The sequence below is a fragment of the Bombina bombina genome, chromosome 12 (assembly GCF_027579735.1).
Source record: "Bombina bombina isolate aBomBom1 chromosome 12, aBomBom1.pri, whole genome shotgun sequence".
NCBI classification, from domain to species: Eukaryota; Metazoa; Chordata; class Amphibia; order Anura; family Bombinatoridae; genus Bombina; species Bombina bombina.
Window position 1 is genome coordinate 48,174,124 of NC_069510.1, and position 21,298 is coordinate 48,195,421.

Sequence of the window (21,298 nt, forward strand, 5' to 3'; positions counted from 1 at the left end):
GCTGCGTGCTGCAAGCAGCCCAACTAATCGACCGACCAACTAATCTATAATGAAAATCGTTGACAACGATTTTCATTATCGATTAAGTAGATTAGTTGTTTCAGCCCTTAAGTAAAATGAAATGATCTTACTGGAATTTACGCCATGGAACAGGAACACGGCCCTTCAAGTGTGACAGATGGTATCGTCGCTTCTGCCATGGACTTGAGAGAAGGAAGCAGGCAGCGAAACTCGTTAACGCTGAATGCTTGTAGAGTTGTTAATCTGAGTTGGGATGGTTTTGCAGGAAGACTCTCCCTGCATCTCCGGACTCTAACTTTTATCTAGGCCCTCACTGAGAGACCGACAGGACTACTTAAAACTCCAGTCCCATTCCGAAGAGTACTACCCTCCTTAAGAGACTATCAAAAACTTCTGACACTTCTCTGCCAACCTCCTCGGACGAGAGGCAAAGAATGATTGGGGGACGGGGGAAGTGGGAGAGGTATTTAAGCCTTTGGCTGGGGTGTCTTTGCCTGCTCCTGGTGGCCAGGTTCTGAATTCCCAAAAGTAATGAATGCAGCTGTGGACTCTTTCCATTTATGAAGAAAATAACTACATTTTTGGCAAACCACCTCATGCTTACCATCATGTGCATGCCACAACCTCCACCACCGCCGCCTCCACCATGATTGTGTCCTGCTGTAGTTGGATGCTGGTGACCGGCATGAGGATCAGATGTGGTCATATGGTGACCGGCATGAGGATCAGATGTGGCCATATGGTTATGAGACATCTCTGAGCAAGAAGTAGTAGTCTAATCAATGGTAATCTACAACAAAAAAGAAAATTAAATTTTAGGTACACTGGTACATATGGTCTCATTTAAATAAAGATAGGGCAGTTTTAACATCAGTCTTATTAGCTGGTAAAGGAAAAAATAAAAAAAATCCTTTAAAAGAAAAGTGAAACACAGTAAGTGCTCTAGAGCAGTGATGGCGAACCTTGGCACCTCAGATGTTTCAGAACTACATTTCCCATGATGCTTAGGCTCTGCAGTCCAGTCAAGCATCAAGGGAAATGTGGTTCTGAAACATCTGGAGTGCAAAGGTTTTGCCATCACTGCCCTCAAGGTATATTTTTTCCCATAAGCACCACTTACTGCAACAGTTGAATCTTACTAATCTTAAAACCTATCTAGGATTAAAAAAAAAAAAAAAGATTTTTTTTTTTTAAATTAGGCAATTGTGGGAATCCCACTTCTTAAAAAGAGATATGAAACCCCCATTTTTTCATGATTCAGATAGATATCAAGAAAGCAAATGAGATAATTGAAGTAAATTGGGAAGTTTATTGGAGGTATAAAGCAAACATACAAAATAGAATCAATACAAGCATCTCATTTAACACATGTAGGGAGATAATCAGTAATTTAGGATAGCAATATCAGATTACATATAAAAACAATATACGTATAGTGACAATACTGAGATCGAAGTATATACCTCAGTTTTAAAACAGTGGGAAGACCCTCTATGGCAAACAATGGGCCCCTCTTCAATAAAGAACAAAAATATAACAAGGTCGTCCTTGAGAAATAACTAGCTAGGATTAAAGAAAAAAAAAAAGCTCTTAAAGGGACACTAAATACATTTTTTTATTTCATGATTCAGATAGAGCATGCAATTTTAAGCAACTTTCTAATTTACTCCTATTATCAATTTTTCTTCATTCTCTTCTTTATTTGAAAAAGCAGGAATTTAAGCTAAAGAGCCGGACCATTTTTGGTTCAAAACCCTGGATAGCGCTTGCTGATAGGTGGCTACATTTAGACACCAATCAGCAAGCGCAACCCAGGTTCTGAACCAAAAATGGGCCGGCTCCTTAGCTTACATTCCTGCGTTTTCAAATAAAGAAGAGAATGAAGAAAAATTGATAATAGGAGTAAATTAGAAAGTTGCTTAAAATTGCATGCTGTATCTGAATCACGAAAGAAAAAATTTGGGTTTAGTGTCCCTTTTAAAATCTTCTTAAAATTTTATTTCAGGATTCAGATAGAGCATACAATATATTAAACAACTTTCCAATTTAGTTTTATTATCAATTGTGCTTCATTCTCTTGGTATCCTTTATTGAAGGTGCGGCAATGCACTACTGTGAACTAGCTAAATACATTGGTTAACCAATAACAAGGGGTATATATGTGCAGCCAACAATCAGAAGCTAGCTCCCAGCTTCTAGCTTAAGTTTTCAAAAACACCCCCCCCCCCCCCCAAGAAAACAAAGCATGTAATATTAAACAACTTTCCAATTTATTTTTATCATCAATTTTGCTTTGTTTTCTTGGTATTCTTAGTTGAAAGCTAAACCTAGGTAGGCTCATATGCTAATTTCTTAGCCCTTGAAGGTAGCCTCTTATCTGAATGCATTTGACAGTTTTTTACAACTAAAGGGTACTAGTTCATGTGTGCCATATAGATAAAATTGTGCTCACACCCGTGGAGTTACCAAGGAGTCAGCACCGATTGGCTAAAATGCAAGTCTGTCAGAAGAACTGACATAAGGGGGCAGTCTGCAGAGGCTCAGATACAAGGTAATCACAGAGGTAAAAAGTGTATTAATATAACTGTTGGTTATGAAAAACTGGGGAATAGGTAATAAAGGGATTATCTATATTTTTAAACAATACAAATTCTGGTGTAGACTGTCCCTTTAAGACATCTTGATATGCCCAAATCAATTACAGATGCTGTAAAGATTTCCAAGGTAATTGGTGGATTAACTGGGTCAATTAACCAGCCGCATACTTTGCAACCAGTCTTGGCCGCTGCCCCCTCATGGATTGTTTAAATGCAATTTATACCTTGGGAACTGTGTATCTCATTATGCTTTATGTTAATGAGAAACACTTATTTTACAATATAATACTCAGTATAAAATAAGACCGCTCCAAAAGGAGGCATAACCTGTGAATTGGAATATTATAACACGTGTGCTTGATTGATTGATGTTAAGAGGTTGTTTTCAAATTCTTTCCAGTTTATCTACATTATCAAATTGTGCACAGTCTTTTTATATGCAAATTGTTGGAGACACCAGCTCTTACTGAGCATGTGCAAGAGTTCAGTGTGTATACGTACTTCATTTTGTGATTTGCTGATGTCGGTCACATGATACAGGACCAGGCAAATGGAAGAAATTTCAAATTTAGCAGAAATAAAATTGCATTCCTTTTACTATCTATTTATTGATTATGCAATGCAGCAATTTTACTGTATTTCATGGTCCTTAAAGGGACACTAAACCCAAATGTTTTTCTTTCGTGATTCAGATAGAGCAGCAATTTTAAGCAACTTTATAATTTACTCCTATTATCAATTTTTCTTCGTTCTCTTGGTATCTTTATTTAAAAAAGAAGGCATCTAAGCTAAAGAGCCAGACAATTTTTGGTTCAGTACGCTGGACAGCACTTGTTTATTGGATTTAGCCACCAATCAGCAAGCACACCCCAGGTTGTGAATAAAAAATGGTCCGGCTTCTAAACTTACATTCTTGCTTTTTCAAATAACGATAGCAAGAGAATGAAGAAACATTGATAATAGGAGTAAATTATAAAATTGCATGCTCTATCTGAATCATGTAAAAAAAATTGGGTTCAGTGTCCCTTTAAAGTCTCTACAACAATGTTTCAAATGACTTAGTCTGCAGACTAAAGCCCAGATTGGCTCCTACAAATAAGGCAAATAGTGAGTGGAGTTTGGCTACTGAAAAATAAGTGTAGTAAACATGTTTATTTGTTTTAAAAAAATGATAAGACTTGGCTGATATGTTATTCTATAGCAACAAAACAGAAAGGTCATGTAATTTACGTGTTCGCTGTCCCTTGAAATGCTCTACAACATTGTCACCATCCTCTATCTTGTTTCATTCCCAATTTGGGACTTCTTGTATTCCACAAATGATAAGAGTTACTATAAAATACTATTCCACATAAAAAAAAAAAAATCTAAAGCAGAAATTGAACATTTGATATCAATCTTATGATTAAGCCATAATATTCAAGAAATATTAAACTTTCATGATTCCAATAGAGCAGGTAATTTTAAGCAACTTTCTAATTTACTCCTATTATCAATTTGTCTTTGTTCTCTTGCCATCTTTATTTGAAAAAGCAAGAATGTAAGCTTAGCAGCTGGACCATTTTTGTTTCAGCACCTGGGTAGCTCTTGCTGATTGGTGGCTACATTTAGACACCAATCAGCAAGTGCTACCCAGGTGCTGAACCAAAAATGGGCCGGCTCTTAAGCTTACATTCAAATAAAGATAGCAAGAGAACAAAGAAAAATTGATAATAGGAGTAAATTAAAAAGCTGAATAAAATTGCCTCCTCTATCGGAATCATGAAAGTTATTTTGACTAGACTATCCCTTTAAGAAGCAATCTGTATTTTTTTTTAAATAAATAGTATAAATATTTGAAAATAACCTAAAAAGTTACAAGCCATAATTACAACTTTAGAAACTGTAGCTCCTCAACTCCCAGGATTTGTCAAGCTCTAATCTTAAAGGGATACTAAACCCATTTTTTTTCTTTCAGAATTCAGATAGAGCATGCAATTTTAAGCAACTTTGAATTTACTCCTATTATCAATTTGTCTTTGTTCTCTTGATATCTTTATTTGAAAAAACAGAAATTTAAGTTTAGGGGCCAGCCCATTTTTGGTTCAGCACCCTAGGTAGTGCTTGCTGATTGGTGGCTACAAGAAAAAAAATATGGGTTTAGTATCCCTTTAAAAGGGACACAAAATAAAAAAAATTATTTCATGATTCAGATAGAGCAGACATCCTAATCTGTCCCTCCAGAGGTTTTGGAACTATATTTCCCATGATGCTCAGCCAGCTGATATGCTGGCTGAGCATTATGGGAAATGTAGTTCAAAGAACCTCTGGAGGGCCAAGTTTCAGGATGTCTGAGATAGAGTATGAGATTTTAAACAACTTCCCAAATTCCTTCTATTATCTAATTAGTTCCATTATCTTGGTATCCTGATTGGTGGTTGCACATAGATGCCTCATGTTATTGGCTCAGACAGCCATGTGCATTCCTGTTTCTTTCAACAAAGAATATCAAGAGAATGAAGCAAATTAGATAATTTAAGTACATTGGAAAGTCGTTTAAAATGGTATTCTCTATCTTAATCATGAGAGAAAAAAATTGGGTTCCATGTTCCTTAAAAGTACAATGGTAGAAGATGAACTACATCTGTTTTAAAGGGACATTAAACACTAAATAAATGCTACATGGAATGATGCATTCAAATAAAGTTTCATTAGCTGTTTAAATAGTGACAAAATAAGTGTAAAGTTCTAATGTCTATAAAACAATGGGAGCAGCCATGTTGTAACTTAGGTTACCTTCTCTGCTGTGGCCAATTAGACAGTTATAAATAGGTCACTAGAGTGTGCAGCCAATGGCTGTGTGGAATATAACAGTGTTCTGCACTTCCATTTCTAACAGGAATTGAAAAGCTCTCAATTTCAGAGTGGAATTACAGAAAAAGGGGACAAAATAAATAATGAACGTATATTGCAGAGTTTTTTTATATGCAGTTTTTTATTTTATATTACCAACTCAAAGTGTTTAATGTCCCTTTAAGGGTGTCATATCTGGTGGTAATAGTACGCAGTAACTTTGGAAACTGGATAACAAACAGCGCCATTTAAAATTATCTATTAAAAATACCATTTGTTTTCACATACAGAGAGAATCCTGCATTACGTACCTGCTAGACGACACACTAAATCTTTAAACTTCATTACCCAAGGCTAAAATTTCTTATCACAGAGATAAATTGAATTTAATTGGTAATTACGGTTTTATGGAAAACCGAGCTAACCTGATCAAGGACATATTAGAAGAGAGGGAAAAGGTCTGTGAATGCCTTAGGCTATCTAATGGTTAAGTGTTTCAGGAAGGGGAGGAAGAGTGGCCAATGTAAATTAAATAATTCAATGATCTGTTATCCTTTTGGCTAATTACAAATTTGCAAATGTCATTTGAAGCAGCTAATGTTTTTTACTTTTTTTTTTTTTTTTTTTTAAAGGTAGATCTTTTTATTACAAAAAAGGGACATTATATTAGTCTGTTCTAAAAATAAAATGCTATTATGGGTAAAACAAAATTAAAGGGACAGTCAAGTCAAAATTAAACTTTCATGATTCAGGGCTTGCAATTTTAAACAACTTTCCAATTTACTTTTAGCATCTAATTTGATTTGTTCTTTTGGTATTCTTTGTTGAACGCTAAACCTAGGTAGGCTCATATGCTAATTTCTAAGCCCATGATGGTCACCTCTCAGTGCATTTTGTCAATTTTTCATAGCTAGATAGCGTTACTTCATGTGTGTCATATAGATAACATTGTGCTCACTCCTGCAGAGTTCTTTATGAGTCGTCACTGATTGGCTAAAATGCAAGTCTGTCAAAAGAACTGAAATAAGAGGGCAGTCTGCAGAGGCTTAGATTTAAGGTAGCCACAGAGGTTAAAAAAAAAAAGTGTATTGATAGAACAGTGTTGGTTATGCAAAACTGCAGAATGGGTAATAAAGGAATTATCTATCTTTTTAAACAATAAACAATTCTGGAGTAGACTGGCCCTTTAAGTTATTATCTGGTTTATAACCAATGAAGCTTATTCTCAAACTACATAAAACCATACCCAGGCAGATAACGTTTTCATAACTATAGTTGCATTGTATTTTATTGCAACAAAATACGGCGTTTGGAAAAATCCCAGTAGTCATCCGGTCTGGACAAAGTCCAAAACGATCACGTGAAGAATCAGAGCTCACCAAGACACACGTGCACCATGTGCCGTACTATCAGTTTAAGACAAACCTGTCATAAAAACTAAAATAGTAGCTAAGCTGATTAACTACATAATGAGATAATAAACTAATGTTCCCTGACCATTGAACTAGGGACAGAATACAGGAGTGCTGCACCCGTCTGTATAATATTTACAGAGACCAATAAGCGTATTATGGCCTAGGCCAGACATCCTCAAAACTTGGCCCTCCAGAGGTTTTGGAACTACATTTCCTGAGCATCATGGGAAATGTAGTTCCAAAACCTCTGGAGGGCCAAGTTTTGAGGATGTCTGGCCTAGGCCAATTAGGTATGTGCCTAGGGCAGCGGCAGCAAAGTTTGTGGTGTAGTTCTATAGCAATGGTACCTTCCCGCTCCTGTGCTCTCCAAAAGGTTTTATTAATTCATTTTATTACAAATCAATGATCCCTCCCCCTGCCTGCCTCTCTTTGGTGCAAAAACATTTCCAAGTGCCTAGGGCAGCACAGCAACTACATACAACACTACCTATACAATCATTTACAGTTATATGCAAGCAACACTACAATAATAATATGCACAGCAATTTATTTTTGTACTTTTATGTTCCCTTTAATAAAACAGATTATTACAGAGTGCCAATAACAAATGTTTCGGAGTATTGTGCTGCACACTGAGCTCATATTGGGGCTTTTCCTACAAAATTCTCAATTCCTTGTTCAGCAGGATTTATTTATAAGACTATGCACTAGATTGCAGGCGTGATAAATTACCACTCAACTTGTAAACGGGCAAATTTGCTATTTTGGGTGGTAAAGTTAGCAGGAATGGGGTGTTAGAAGAAAAAAACGGCACTGAAAAGTGATTTTACATTGCGGTCTATGGGAACTGTGTGTTCCCTGTAAATGTATATGCTTATATACATATATATTTATGTGTTAATATGTGTATATATGTATATAATCAATTACATGTCCTATATAATAAAAGGGCAAGAATGTTTGTCCGACGCAGTCATGCACAGTAGAGATTGCGCGAGACAAACATACCTGGCCCTGAGACTGCGCGCCTGACCTTAAGGATCAGTGTGAGTAGAGACTGCGAGATACGAGACAAATGCCCGATATAAGATAAACATACCTGGCCTTAAGGATCAGTGTGAGTAGAGACTGCGCGATACGAGACAAATGCCCGATATGAGACAAACATACCTGGCCTTAAGGATCAGTGTGAGTAGAGAGGATCAGTGTGTGTGCTGAGACTGCGCAAGACAATCATACCTGGCCCCGTACGCAGTAGAGACTATTTGGCCCCTGTACACGGGCTTTAACACTAGTATATTTATATTTAGTTTCTGTGCCATATATGGCGGCATCGCAACGAGACTCCCATTGGAGAGTATGGAAGCGCGCTCTCATGAACGCAATGCTTCCTCGCATTGCAATCAACTTGAAATACAAGCGCAATTAGCGTGCACTGGTATTACTCAGTGGAGCGCTAATATTGCTTTCGCAAAAGCGATACTTAACGCTCCACTTGTAATTTGTTCCTATATTAGTAAGGCATTGAGCAATATGTGAAGGTTGCTCAGATAAAGAAGGAAACTCTCCTGCTGCTGTATATTTTGAGTGCACACAATGCGTCTTGACATATATAAAACAAGGAAGCTAAATGCAAACAGGAAGTAAAAGCCTTCTTACGCCCGAGATTGGAAATCACTGCCAAGTCATTTGCAAATGTATAGTATTATGTATGAAAGGGCCACACAGATGCCAAAAGGTTTTCTTACTGTAAAAAAATAAATACAAAAACTCACCCTTTGATTCCGCAGACATGAAAATGTTTTGCTTCATCTCTCGTGTTGCGCCTCACAGTGGGAGGGAGCATTTTTATCTTACTCTGATCCGCTACAGAGTTTAAACCGATTTAAAAGCCAATATAAAAAATACTCAGTAGTGCAGACTTAAAGGGACACTGAATAAAAAAAATTCTATTGTGATTTAGATAGAGCATGACATTTTAAGCAACTTTCTTATTTACTCCTATTATCAAATTTTCTTCATTTTCTAGGTATCTTTATATAAAAAGCAAGAATGTAAGTTTAGATGCTTGCCCATTTTTGGTTTACAACCTGGGTTGTTCTTGCTGATTGGTGGATAAATTCACCCACCAATAAACAAGTGCTGTAATGGTGTTCTGAACCAAAAATTGTCTGGCTCCTTAGCTTAGATGCCTTCTTTTTCAAATAAAGATAGCAAGAGAACAAAGAAAAATTAATAATAGGAGTAAATTAGAAAGTTGCTTAAAATTGCATGCTCTATGTGAATCATAAAAAAAAATTGGGTTCAGTGTCCCTTTTAAAGGGACATGAAACCCCAAATTTGTCTTTCATGATTCAGATAGATAATATTATTTTAAAAAAAGGTTCCAATTTACCTCCATTATTATGTGCTTCCTTCCCTTGTTATTCTTTGTTGAAGAGACATATAGATAGGTAGCGTGCACTACATGACAGGAAATAGTGCTGCCATCTAGTACGCTTGATAATGTACTGTATAACATTGTTGCAATATAGTGCTGCAGACACGTGCACACTCCTGAACTTATCCTTTTGTTGAAAAGCAGGAAGGTAACAAGAAAACACAGAAAATGTGATCATTGAAGTAAACTGGAACGTTGTTTAAAGGTACAGTCAACACCAGAATTTGTGTTGTTTAAAAAGATAGATAATCCCTTTATTACACATTCCCCAGTGTTGCATAACCAACACAGTTATAATAATACACAATTTACCTCTGTGATTACCTTGTAGCAAAGCTTCTGCTGACTGCCCCCTTATTTCAGTTCTTTTGACAGACTTGCATTTTAACAAATCAGTGCTCACTCCTAGGTCACTTCACGTGCATGAGCTCAAAGTTCTCTATATGAAACACATGAACTAATGCCCTCTAGTGGTCAAAATGCATTCAGATTAGAGGCAGTCTTCAAGGTCTAAAAAATTAGCATATTAACCTTCTAGGTTCAGCTTTCAACTAAGAATACGAAAAGAACAAAGCAAAATTGTTGATAAAAGTAAATTGGGAAGTTGTTTAAAATTACATGCCCTATTTTTGGACTTGACTGTCCCTTTAAAACTGTATGTTCAATCTGAATCATTAAAAACGATTGAAAGAAGTTGCATCTCCCTTTAAAGCATTTTTTTTAAAAAATACTCTTATTTGCAACAATGCTCCTAAGAAAATGTCACACACAGTTTGTGCTCACTTGTATATTGAGCCAGACACAGGATCTATGGCTCCTAAAATGTTACTTCCGCATCCTGGTTTTGAACGGCTCTACATGCCCCTAAATATGGCTCCTAAAAATGAGTGGTTGGCTCTTTAATATTCTGTCTAGCTCATACATTCCATATACGGTTGTCAAACTCTGTACATGAATATTTGTTCCTGTGTTATATTTCATCAGAGCAATTGGGATAACAGCATAAATTCTTTTAAAATTATAAATCTATTCTTTAAAAAGATCCCTTAGTCTTGGAAATCAGACGGCCCAACCTACAGGGTTTTATAAGATTATAAAAATGATGAAATTAGTGCAATAAGCGTTTATCCTATGAATGCTAAGGAATCAAATAAAAATGGTGAAACGCCCTTTCATTTTGAAAGAATGGATGAGGAAGACAGACACTATATAAGGTTTTGCATTTTACACCCTGGAAATGTTCGTGGGAATTTTATTCCCTTTTTGGCAGTCAACCTGCAACATATACTTAAAGGGATACAAATCCGTGATTCAGAAAGAGCAGGCAATTTTAAGCAACTTTCTAATTTACTCCTATTACCAATTTTTCTTCGTTCTCTTGGTATCTTTATTCGAAAAAGCAGGAATGTAAGTTTAGGAGCCGGCCCATTTTTTGTTAAATGTAGCCACCAACAAGCAAGCGCTACCCAGGTGCTGAACCAAAAAAGGGCCGGCTCCTAAGCTTACATTCCTGCTTTTTCAGATAAAGATACCAAGAGAACTAAGAAAAAATGATAATAGGAGCAAATTAGAAAGTTGATTAAAATTGCATGCTCTATCTGAATCACAAAATAAAAAAAATTGGGTTTCATATCCCTTTAATGATTTGATATTTTATTACTATAGACATGAAAGACAAAATGAAACGTTTATGGTTCAGACTGGGAGCATGCCATTATAAGAGACTTTTTAAATACTTATTTTATTAAATTTCCTTTGTTCAATTAGTATCCTTTGTTGAAAAGCACACCTAGGCAGCCTAAGGAGTAGCAATGCGCTACTGGGTGCTATTTGGTGATTGTAGACTATACACATATGCTTCTCTTCATTGGCTTACCAGATGCGCTCAGCTTGCACTGCTACTCTGGAGCTAACTTTACCTATGTGTTTAATCATCTTGCAGGGCATACGCACGCAGTTATATGCAATCAGTACTGAAATAATAATAATAAATATGCTCTAACACACTTACAGTATGTTTATTATTTGGAAAAAAAAATACACACCTACAAAATTTGGTGTACGTTAACATTATTCTTTCCAAGACACATAATTACCAGATGCGTCTGTGCAAATCTTACTATAAATCATGTATCAGTACACACTGCTATTGATTACACCCATTATTAGAATAATTCTGCATTATATACAGTGTTGGGCGGGATAACCAATTTATTTTGACTACTTAGAGAATAAATAAATACTGCGCTATGGTAGCCATTATTGATAGTGAGACACTGTAGCCATATAGCAGTGAATAGACATGCAGCTACAGAGCATACTATGGTATGCCGTCATGGAAAGGTTCAACAAAGAAGTTCGCTGAATCCAGGGCAGTCGCAGCCTTCTACTTTCCACTATGGAACAGAGACCGAAAAGACGATATTGTTCCTTATTCAACCCGTAAAAAGTGCAGGTCTGAGCTTGAACCGAGTTACTTACGATCTATGGGATATATTTTACATTCACCTTATTTGATACTTAGGGACAGATTTATCAACGTTCGGCAAACATTTTCGCCTCTGTCGGCCGGCTTTGCCTCCCCGCATTCATCATTGCACACTACAGCTAGTGTGCAATGCTCCCGCGCGAGAATTGGCTGTCAATCTCCCCGGTTGGAAAGGTCTGTGGGGGTTGAGATGCGTCACATAATAGATGGCGAAGTGGGTTAAGAAGCAGTGGTTTGATGACCGCTGCTTCTTAAAGTGAATGTCAACTTTCATGATAAAGTGCCCGGTTTTTAAAAAACTATTAAAAACAGGGGCAATTTGATTTATGAAAGTTTACATTGCACCGGATTTTACAAATACTTACCTTATTCTTCTGAAACGCCAAATCGCCGATCCCCCGCCTGCAGGTCCTCTGTAATTTGTCAGCAAAGACGAAACCAGCTTCCACCAATCACGGCTTCCCCCCCCAGGAGCGTCCATGTGGTGAGGTCACGTCGTGATTGGGTGAAGCCGGTTTCGTCATTGCTGTGTAAGTACAGCAGGAAGAAGCAGGCGGGGGAATCGGCGATCTGGCGTTTCAGGAGAAGAAGGTATTTGTAAAATTTGGTGCAATGTAAACTTTCATGAATGAAAGTGCCCCAGTTTATAATAGTTTTTAAAAAAAACGGGCACTTTATCATGAAAGTTGACATTCACTTTAACTCACGGCTGTACGTTTGCTCATGCGAGCCTGCAGCCGGAACCTTTGATAAATCTGGCCCTTAGGGGGGAAGTGATACAGAGACATTGTTTTTCAAGAGGATTATAACTTTCCCGCATGGACTGTTTGTCTTGAAAAGTTTAAAAGAGACATATAACCCAACTTTTTTCTTTCATAATTCAGATAGAGCATGTGATTTTAAACAACTTTCTAATTTACTTCTATTATCTAATTTGTTTAGCGTTCTTGGTATACCTTGTTAAAAAAAAAAAAAAGGATACCTAGGTAGGTTTAGGGGCTGCTGATTGGTGGCTGCACTTATATGCCTCATGTTATTGGCTCACACAGTGCGATAACTAGCTCCCAGTAGTGCACTGCTGCTTTTTCAACAAAGAATACCAAGAGAATGAAGCAAATTAGATAATAGAAGTAAATTGAAAAAGATGTTTAACCTCTTCACGCCGTTATAGTCCGTCAAAACGGCGCTGGGCTTTAAAGCCGTTATGACATAATACAACGTCATAGCCAATGGCTGTTCTGAAGCCAACTGCGCTTGCAGGATTTGAGGTCTGGAGGGCGTTCCTAGTGTCTTAGGGATGCCCCCAGACCCGATCCCATAATTCAAATCTCGCGATATTTTGCACAATCGCGTGATTTCAATTTCCGATGTAGACTTTATAACCCGGTCATGAAAGAGTTAAAATTCCATGCTAGATTTGTATCAAGAAATAAAAAAATTGTTTTTCATGTCCCTTTAAGGAACATTTAATTGTTGTGAATGGACACTTTGTACATTTTGATATTTTTATATATATATAATTTTTTATTTTTATTTATTTTGATATTGGGTATGTTGCAGGTTACAACATGCAGAGCGCTGCATCAACCCAAAAGCTATACAATACCCCATCCCTGGTTTGAAGTCTCGCCATTAATGTTCTTAGAAGTGCTTTGATATATTTAGTTTTCTAAAACTGGACAATCCTCTTTGTAGTGAATTCAAAGGATCTCTAGGATTTAAAGGATATAGATCAAAAAAACAATTAACACTTACTGGAAACATTTGGTTTTGTGAGTGCGCCGTCTCGCTTCTCCTCTGTGCAAGCATGAGATCATATTATATATAGAAAAATCATATCAGCCAAGTGTAAACATTTAAAAAAAATAAAACAATTGTAGCAAACAAGATTTTTAATTTAATAGTGAAATTCCACCCACCTATTGCCTTCCTTATTTAAAGGAGGCAATCTGGGCTTGAGTTTGCAGACTAGCCACAGTCATAATGTTAGTATAAAATGAATTGTTCTGCATCTGCTAAAGCAAATTAGGGACAGCTACAGAGTTATCCTTGAGAAGTCAGCAGGGTGCACTTACTGTTCTGAGAATTAGAAAATCTTCAATTTTCAGAAATAAATTACATGAAAAGGGGGCAAAATAAATAATGGAAGTATATTGCAAAGTTGTTTTAGTGTCCATAACCACACATTTTATATTCAAATTTTAAAAGTATTTACTGTCTCTTTATTAAATAAATAAAAAAAATTGATCTTTATTATCATAGTAAATGCCTTATAAACGCCTTGTTTTTTTTTTTTTAGTTATTTTTTTGGCAGTTACCCATTTGGGATTTTTGCCACAAGGATGGAACTGATAAAGTCATTAACCTGTTTAGCAATAATGTAGTAAGACAACGCTGAATCCCAGATCAGTATTATTAATCAGAAGAAAAGATTTACACTCTTGGTGAAGGTACAACGTTCTTGAAGGCCAAAAAAATAAACAAACTAAAAACAAGGGGGGTGGGGGGGTCACATTTGTGTATTCTAGAATTGCAATAAAAACAAAGTATTCCTTGGGAACCAAGGGCACAAAGTCTTAGTTATATTTGTACAGAAGTCTGATATAATTAGCTCGAATGTCCTTTTAAAAAAGGTTTCATAATAGAATTATTTTTCCCCCTAATTTTATGCTAATATACTTACATAATCAAATTTAGTTGTTTTTTTTCTCCAGGTATCCTTTGTTAAATCTTAGCTATGGAGGTTGGCTCAGGAGCATGCATGTGCACAACAGCATTTCTAGCAATGTTATACATATATAGATCAAGACACGTGCACACTCATAAGCCTACCTAACTTTACCTATATGGAAAGATGCTCATTTTGTGAAGGAGACCAAAGTAAAGAATTTAAACTTTATTTGAATTTTGAAAGTTTATTGTTGAAATCAGTTCCTTTAAAAGTATCCAATGTTACACCCAATACCAGAGCTATTTTATTCTAATCTTATTGTTGAAGTACACCAGGTATCTGCCAGTACCATCATATGCCTTTTTCACTGTACAAATCAATCAGGTGTCAACAGAGTTGCGCTCCCGTAGCAGGAGTGAGGCTTTGCTGGTCCTGATCAAATCATGGCAGGTGACTGGAAGCTACTTACATGTCTCACCTGATGCAGGGGTCAACAAATATGTTTAATATTTAGGCGCCATTAAGAATATTTAGGAGCCAGCCAGACATACTTTTAGGAGCCAGAAAGTGGTATCTGTATATAGACACCCTATCTTCTATAATTAAGGCCACAGCCGAAACACTGTAGATGCTTTCAGGTGATAGATAGATAGATAGATAGATAGATAGATAGATAGATAGATAGATAGATATACACACACACACACACACACACACACACACATACATACATATATATATACACACACACACACACACACCAACCACCAACCTTTTATATCATCTGATGGACTCCTCCGTGTCATATTCAGAAGTGGCAATAAACTTCTGGTCCTGAGCAGGACTATGGGGCCTATTTATTAATGCACGAGTGGACATGATACGAAGTAGCGTATCATGTCTGCCGCACATCGATAAATGCTGACAGCATATGCTGTCAGCATATATCATTGCACAAGCAGTTCACCAGAACTGCTTGTACAATACCGCCCCCTGCAGATTCGTGGCCAATTGGCCGCTAGCAGGGGGTGTCAATCAGCCCGATCGTATAGGATCAGGCGGATTAATATCCGCGGCCTCAGAGCAGGCGGACAAGTTATGGAGCAGCGGTTTTTAGACCGCTGCTTCATAACTGCTGTTTCCACGGAAACAGGGGCATCAAGCTCCATTCGGAGCTTGATAATTCGACCCCCTATGTTTTAAAGGGGCAGTAAAGTCAAAATTAAACTTTTACTATTCAGAGCTGCAATTTAAAACAACTTGACCTGTTCTCGTCATATTCATTGATGTGTTGGCTGTAAGCACTTGACAACCTATTATCGCCATTAAAGAGACAGTGTACACCAGAATTTTTATTGTTTAAAAAGATAGATAATCCCTTTATTACCCATTGCCCAGTTTTGCACAACCAACACAGTTATATTAATACACTTTTTACCTCTGTGATTACCTTGTATCCAAGCCTCTGCAGACTGCCCCCTTATATCAGTTCCTTTGACAGACTTGCATTTTAGCCTATCCTATCGTAATCATAAAAGTTTATTTTTTACTAGACTGTCCCTTTAAGGGGAATAACCGATCACAGCACTGTATCAGCGATTCCCCTGTACTGCAGGCCTCCTCGCTGGTAATATAGTGGGCGACAGTTCCAATGCTACATGGGAATGCCAGTGATGTCCCCACGAACGTGCATGGTGACATCATAAAGGGGACGGTAACATGTGACAGGCAGCTACGGGAGCTGCTTTGTTTAAAAACCCTCAATATCGGCTCCCTTTTTTAGCCACAGACTTCCAAGGCCCCTCATTAGAAAGTTAAGTGCCTGCTCTTACAAATGGCAAAAGCCACATGCATACAGATCTGTGTAAAAAAGCATAACACATGGGGGCTTCCTGGGAATTGGAATTTAAAAACCCAATAAAAAATGAGGCCTAGAGACCCCAATAAAGTTTATATTATAGTACACAAGTCCCTTTCTTTAAAAAAAAAAAAATGTGAAATCAGTCTGTATAGCAGGTGATCACGGTGATAAATTTGATCACCATTCTTGTACTGCACAATGGGGCCTCTAGTTTATATTGTAACCCCCAAAAGTAATATGGGCCCCTCTTACACATGTGGCTACCCTTGATGACAAGTAAGGTGATCAAAGTAACAGCAGTGGTCACCTAGCTATTTTCAATATCATTTACTAAAATCTTAAGAAAAATAGACTTTTTTTTTTAATTTTTGCCACATACCAGGAAAAATAAATATAATAATGGTACATTGTGAATCTGCTAGGCCTGCTGGAAAAAAAATAAAATCTTATTTGTGTGGGTCATTTACTAAAATATGACTTGCAATAAATATTATTTAAATGTAAGTAGCAAAAAATAGCTTAAAATTGGCTGATCACTGGGTTGTGAAAATGGCTTAGCAGCAAAAGGGTTAAAATGCTTTTATGTTTTTATATTGGATTTATGTGATAACGGATAAATAAAAGTTGGACACATTTTATATATATATATCTCTATCCCCCTAGTGTGTGTTTTTCTGACGGCCATTTGACAAAGGGACCGGACCAGTGCCCGAAACGTTATGAATTTTATACGCTGAATAAAGGTTACTTTTTACTGAACTAAGACATTGGATATCAATATTTCATTGAAAGCACCTTGAAATAGATGATCTGAGGAGTGTGTGTATATATATATATATATATATATATATATATATATATATATATATATATATATATATATATATATAAATATATATATATATAATGTATGTATGTATGTATATAAATATATGTATATATGTGTGTATAAATATAATGTATGTGTGTGTGTATATATATATATATATATATATATATATATATATATATGTGTGTATATATATATATATATATATATATATAGTTAGTGTGTGAGTGTGTGTATATATATACACACATACATATACACATATACACACATACACACACACACACAGACATACATACACACTATAATATACACATGCATCATAAAACTGAGAAGAAAGGGGTTCTATATTTCAATAATGTTAGGCCCATAATTAATTAAAATATCTTGTAACAATATTTTCTTCTTCTATATTATAAAAAAAGAAAAAAGGTTTGTTTAATCAAAAAAGAAGAAAGAAAAGAGAAAATCTTTAATACATGATATCAGTAAAAACACAGTGGCAGCTGACAAAATAAAAAACTTCAGGAAAGTAACTTCAAATAAGGGTGGAAAGAGATTTTTGGTGTGAATACAGACAGCAGTAGGTTAAAGGGATATGCAATCTCTTTCATGATACAGACAGAACAAACCATTTTTTTAAAACGTTTCCAATTTACTTGTATTATCAAATTTGCTTCTTTTCCATGATATTCTGTGTTGAAGAGATACCTAGGTAGGCATCTGGTGCTCTTACAAATAGATAACAGTCTTGCAATACTGCTACCATATAGTGCTCCGAAAATGGGCCGGTTCCTAAGCATAAGTCCCTGCTTTTCCACAAAAGATTACAAAAAGAACAAAGGAAAACTGATAATAGAAGTAAATTAGAAAGTGGGTTAAAACAGCATGCTCTATCTAGATCATGAAATAACAAATTTGAGTTTCATATCCCTTTAATTGTAATGTAACGAAGCAGCAAGCAACTTACAATGCGTGATAGGACTAGACTGCCAGCGGATTGTGACAAAACAGTTCTGGACGCAATTAAACAAGAAGCAAATCCTATTCAAGGTTTACAACAGGCAGGGACATTCGTTCGGTTGTAATTACATGTAAAGAGAAGACAGTTTTAAGTAAATAAAATCAGTACAAAGCTAGAAAGACAGTTTATTACTGCTGGCAGGGTCACAGAATACACTGCGACAAGCTTACCCTATTGATGGTGTTGCATGGAGAGAAGTGATCTGGAAATGAACTGCTCTGGGCTTTTTAACCAGTTGCCTTAGTGAACAATTTAGGCAGCGTGTTGCACTCATCATGTGACCTGCACCACGCCTCCTAAGATCAGTAACCCTTTCTCTACAGTACATCCTGTTCTCTGCTGATTATATATATTTAGTTACATTTTTATCTCATCGATCAGGAAAGATATTTCCACCAGTCTCAGGCTAGAAAAGAAAAAGTGCCAGTAAAAAAAATGTGTTTGTTTAAACATGGGTAGACTAGAACATTTTACTCTCCTGTATAGAAACTTGTTTCCCTTTGCATGGGTGCATTTCAATTTTTAGTAGAATTTTTTTATTTGCAATACACTTTCATTAGCAAAACTGCTTTGGGCATACGCACATATGCTGTGAGGGCCTGTGCACCCGTATTCAAGCTCAGAGAGTGGGGGGTGGTGTGTATTGTGCCACAGCTCTTAAATAAATATATATATATATTAAATATGCAGGCAAATAAATTTGATAATAAAAGCGAATTGTAAAGTTTATGTTTTTAAATTTTATACTCTGGCTGTATTTATCAATGCAAGTCCTGGATGATTTAACTGCACCACCTTTAAGGTGACAGATAGGTTAAGAAGCACTGGTATTAACATCAATGCCTCTTAACTTGAAGTTGCAGGGTCGCCTCAACGGGTCCGTTGCATCCATTTCTTGTACAGTTGCCACCATATTGGTATTTTACAAACATGGTATTTTCAAGTTTCGGGCTGCACTCTTGGAATTATCTTAAAAAAAAGGGACAGTTCCTGGGAGTTGGGAGATGTCTCCTATAGAAAGTAATCAAGCTCACTGCAAAGGGAAACTTCACTGGGTAGAGCGAAGTTAGCAGTGAGAAGGGGGCAACCTTTAAAAATGAAATCCTGAATCAAAAACAAAAATCACATTGTGTGGCTTTCTGTGTATAGCACAAAGGAGCTAAGTGGGTGCTCTATAAACACAATCGATATAGTAGATTTGTAAACCATAGGTTGGTATAAGCCAATACAATTGTATGAAGGTGAATCACAAAACAAGCTTGTGCTATGCACTAGTACAACGTCCCAGAGAATTGTCCCTCTATCTGTTTGATTTTATCTGTGTATAGCATCTTACAAATCACATCTATTTTCATATGCATGTGTTTTTCTATTAGGGAATAAGGTTTTTGCGTATTTTGTTACAACTTTGCCACCTTTTAGTTTGTAAAAAAAACAAAAAAAAAACTGAGATCTGTAGGGCGGAAATCTTTAGATAATTACGCGGGGATTTGAGAAAAAAATGTCATACGCCCCCCATGGAACGCCTATGTTTTTTTTCCCCATTCAGTTGTTTGTAGAGCACCAACAAATTTTGCAGCACTATAATCATAGGCATGATATGCAGGGTAACATTTATAGGGATCAAGTGGGTAGAGGGTCCTGCCGAGAGTTGCACTGTTTTAGCCAGCTCTTATAAAGGTGATCTGCAAACAGCTGGGCTCATAGGCTTACATGCTTAGGGGGTTCAAGGGATAACAAAGGAGGAGAGGAACTAGGGTTAGGAAAGGTTAGTGTAGGTTGTATGCATAAATAGAGAGAAGCACTCAACCTTGGAATGAACAATAGCATAATAGCTTGTTCTATGGCTAGTTACCAACCTAGAAGCAGCCTCTTTTTGCTCAATATGTGCCTTTCACAGAGAAGAACTTTCCTGTAGTATATCAGTCTGATCCTGACTGTACAGTCCAGCCCCAAAATACCAGGCAATCCCTCTCTGAACAAGAGAAACAGCAAAACCCCAGACGTACGTTTCGGCCTAGTGTGGGCCTCGTCAGTGAGGTGCAGCCATTTCCTTCTAGGCACACTGAGCAATGGGTCCACGTCTGGATTTCTGTATCACACTTAGGGAGACTTCTCTAAGTGTCATAATTTGCATAAATAAAAAGAGAGAAGCGCTCAACCTGGGAACGAACAATAGCATAATAGCTTGTTCTATGGTTAGTTACCACCCTAGAAGCAGCATCTTTTTGCTCAACATGTGCCTTTCACAGAGAAGAACTTTCCTGTAGCATATCAGTTTGATCCTGACTTAACAGTGTAGTCTAGCCCCCTTCTCTTTTGGGGTTTTGCGGTTTCTCTCGTTCAGAGAGGGATTGCCTGGTATTTTGGGGCTGGACTGTACAATGTAGTCAGGATCAGAATGATATGCTTCAGGAGGTAGTTGCAGAAGTCAAGGTGGGAAAGGATGAGAGAGTGTGGATTAAAATCTCAGTTGTGTCTAGGGTAAGGAAATGTCGAAAAAAACAGATGTTTTTAAGGTGGAAGCGGCAGGAATTGGCCAAAGACTGAATGTGAGGAGAGAAAGATCTGAGTCAATTGTGAACCAAAGACATTGGGCATGCGGGGTAGTGGTAACAATGACATTATTGACAGTTATAGAAAAATGGGGGAGGGGGTGATTTTGGAATAAGGGGAGAAAATAAGGAGCTCGGTTTTGAAGAGATTTAGCTTAAGGTAGTAAGAGGACATCCAGGATGAGATATGAGAAAGACAGTTAGCGACACACGTCAGCAAGGAAGGGGATAGGTCTGGTGCAGAGAGGTAGATTTGGGAGTCATAAGCATGTTCAGCCCATTTTACAATAAAACAAGAATTACGCTTTGTACTTTGAACTTATAAATACAAATTTCTATGTGTTTTTTGCACATCCAGTGTACTTAAATTACCATTTACGTTGTGCATATTTAATACAACTTATTCCTGTGCAATTTACATACAAATTTAACGTTTTTTAATACAATTTTTGTTGAACAATTTTGTAACGATTTTTGATGTGCCTTAACCCTTTCCCGCCGGCACGCCCTATAGCCCACGATCCCATTTACAAAGCGGCTATGGCTTCAGGACAGCTAAACAGCT

The 21,298-nt window shown here is 36.8% G+C and overlaps 1 protein-coding gene across 1 annotated transcript in view; it reads right to left on the reverse strand.

Moving 5' to 3' along the window:
• SLC31A1 (solute carrier family 31 member 1) overlaps nucleotides 1-18,427 on the reverse strand; it is a 72,754-nt gene extending 54,327 nt beyond the window's left edge. Inside the window, exons 1-2 of the mRNA XM_053695686.1 lie at nucleotides 18,349-18,427; nucleotides 626-811 (exon numbers count right to left, since the gene is read on the reverse strand). Coding sequence (XP_053551661.1) covers nucleotides 626-775 — 150 coding nt within the window. The 5' untranslated portion in view covers nucleotides 776-811; nucleotides 18,349-18,427. The remainder of the gene's footprint in view (nucleotides 1-625; nucleotides 812-18,348) is intronic.
• Between the last annotated feature and the right edge of the window lie 2,871 nt (nucleotides 18,428-21,298).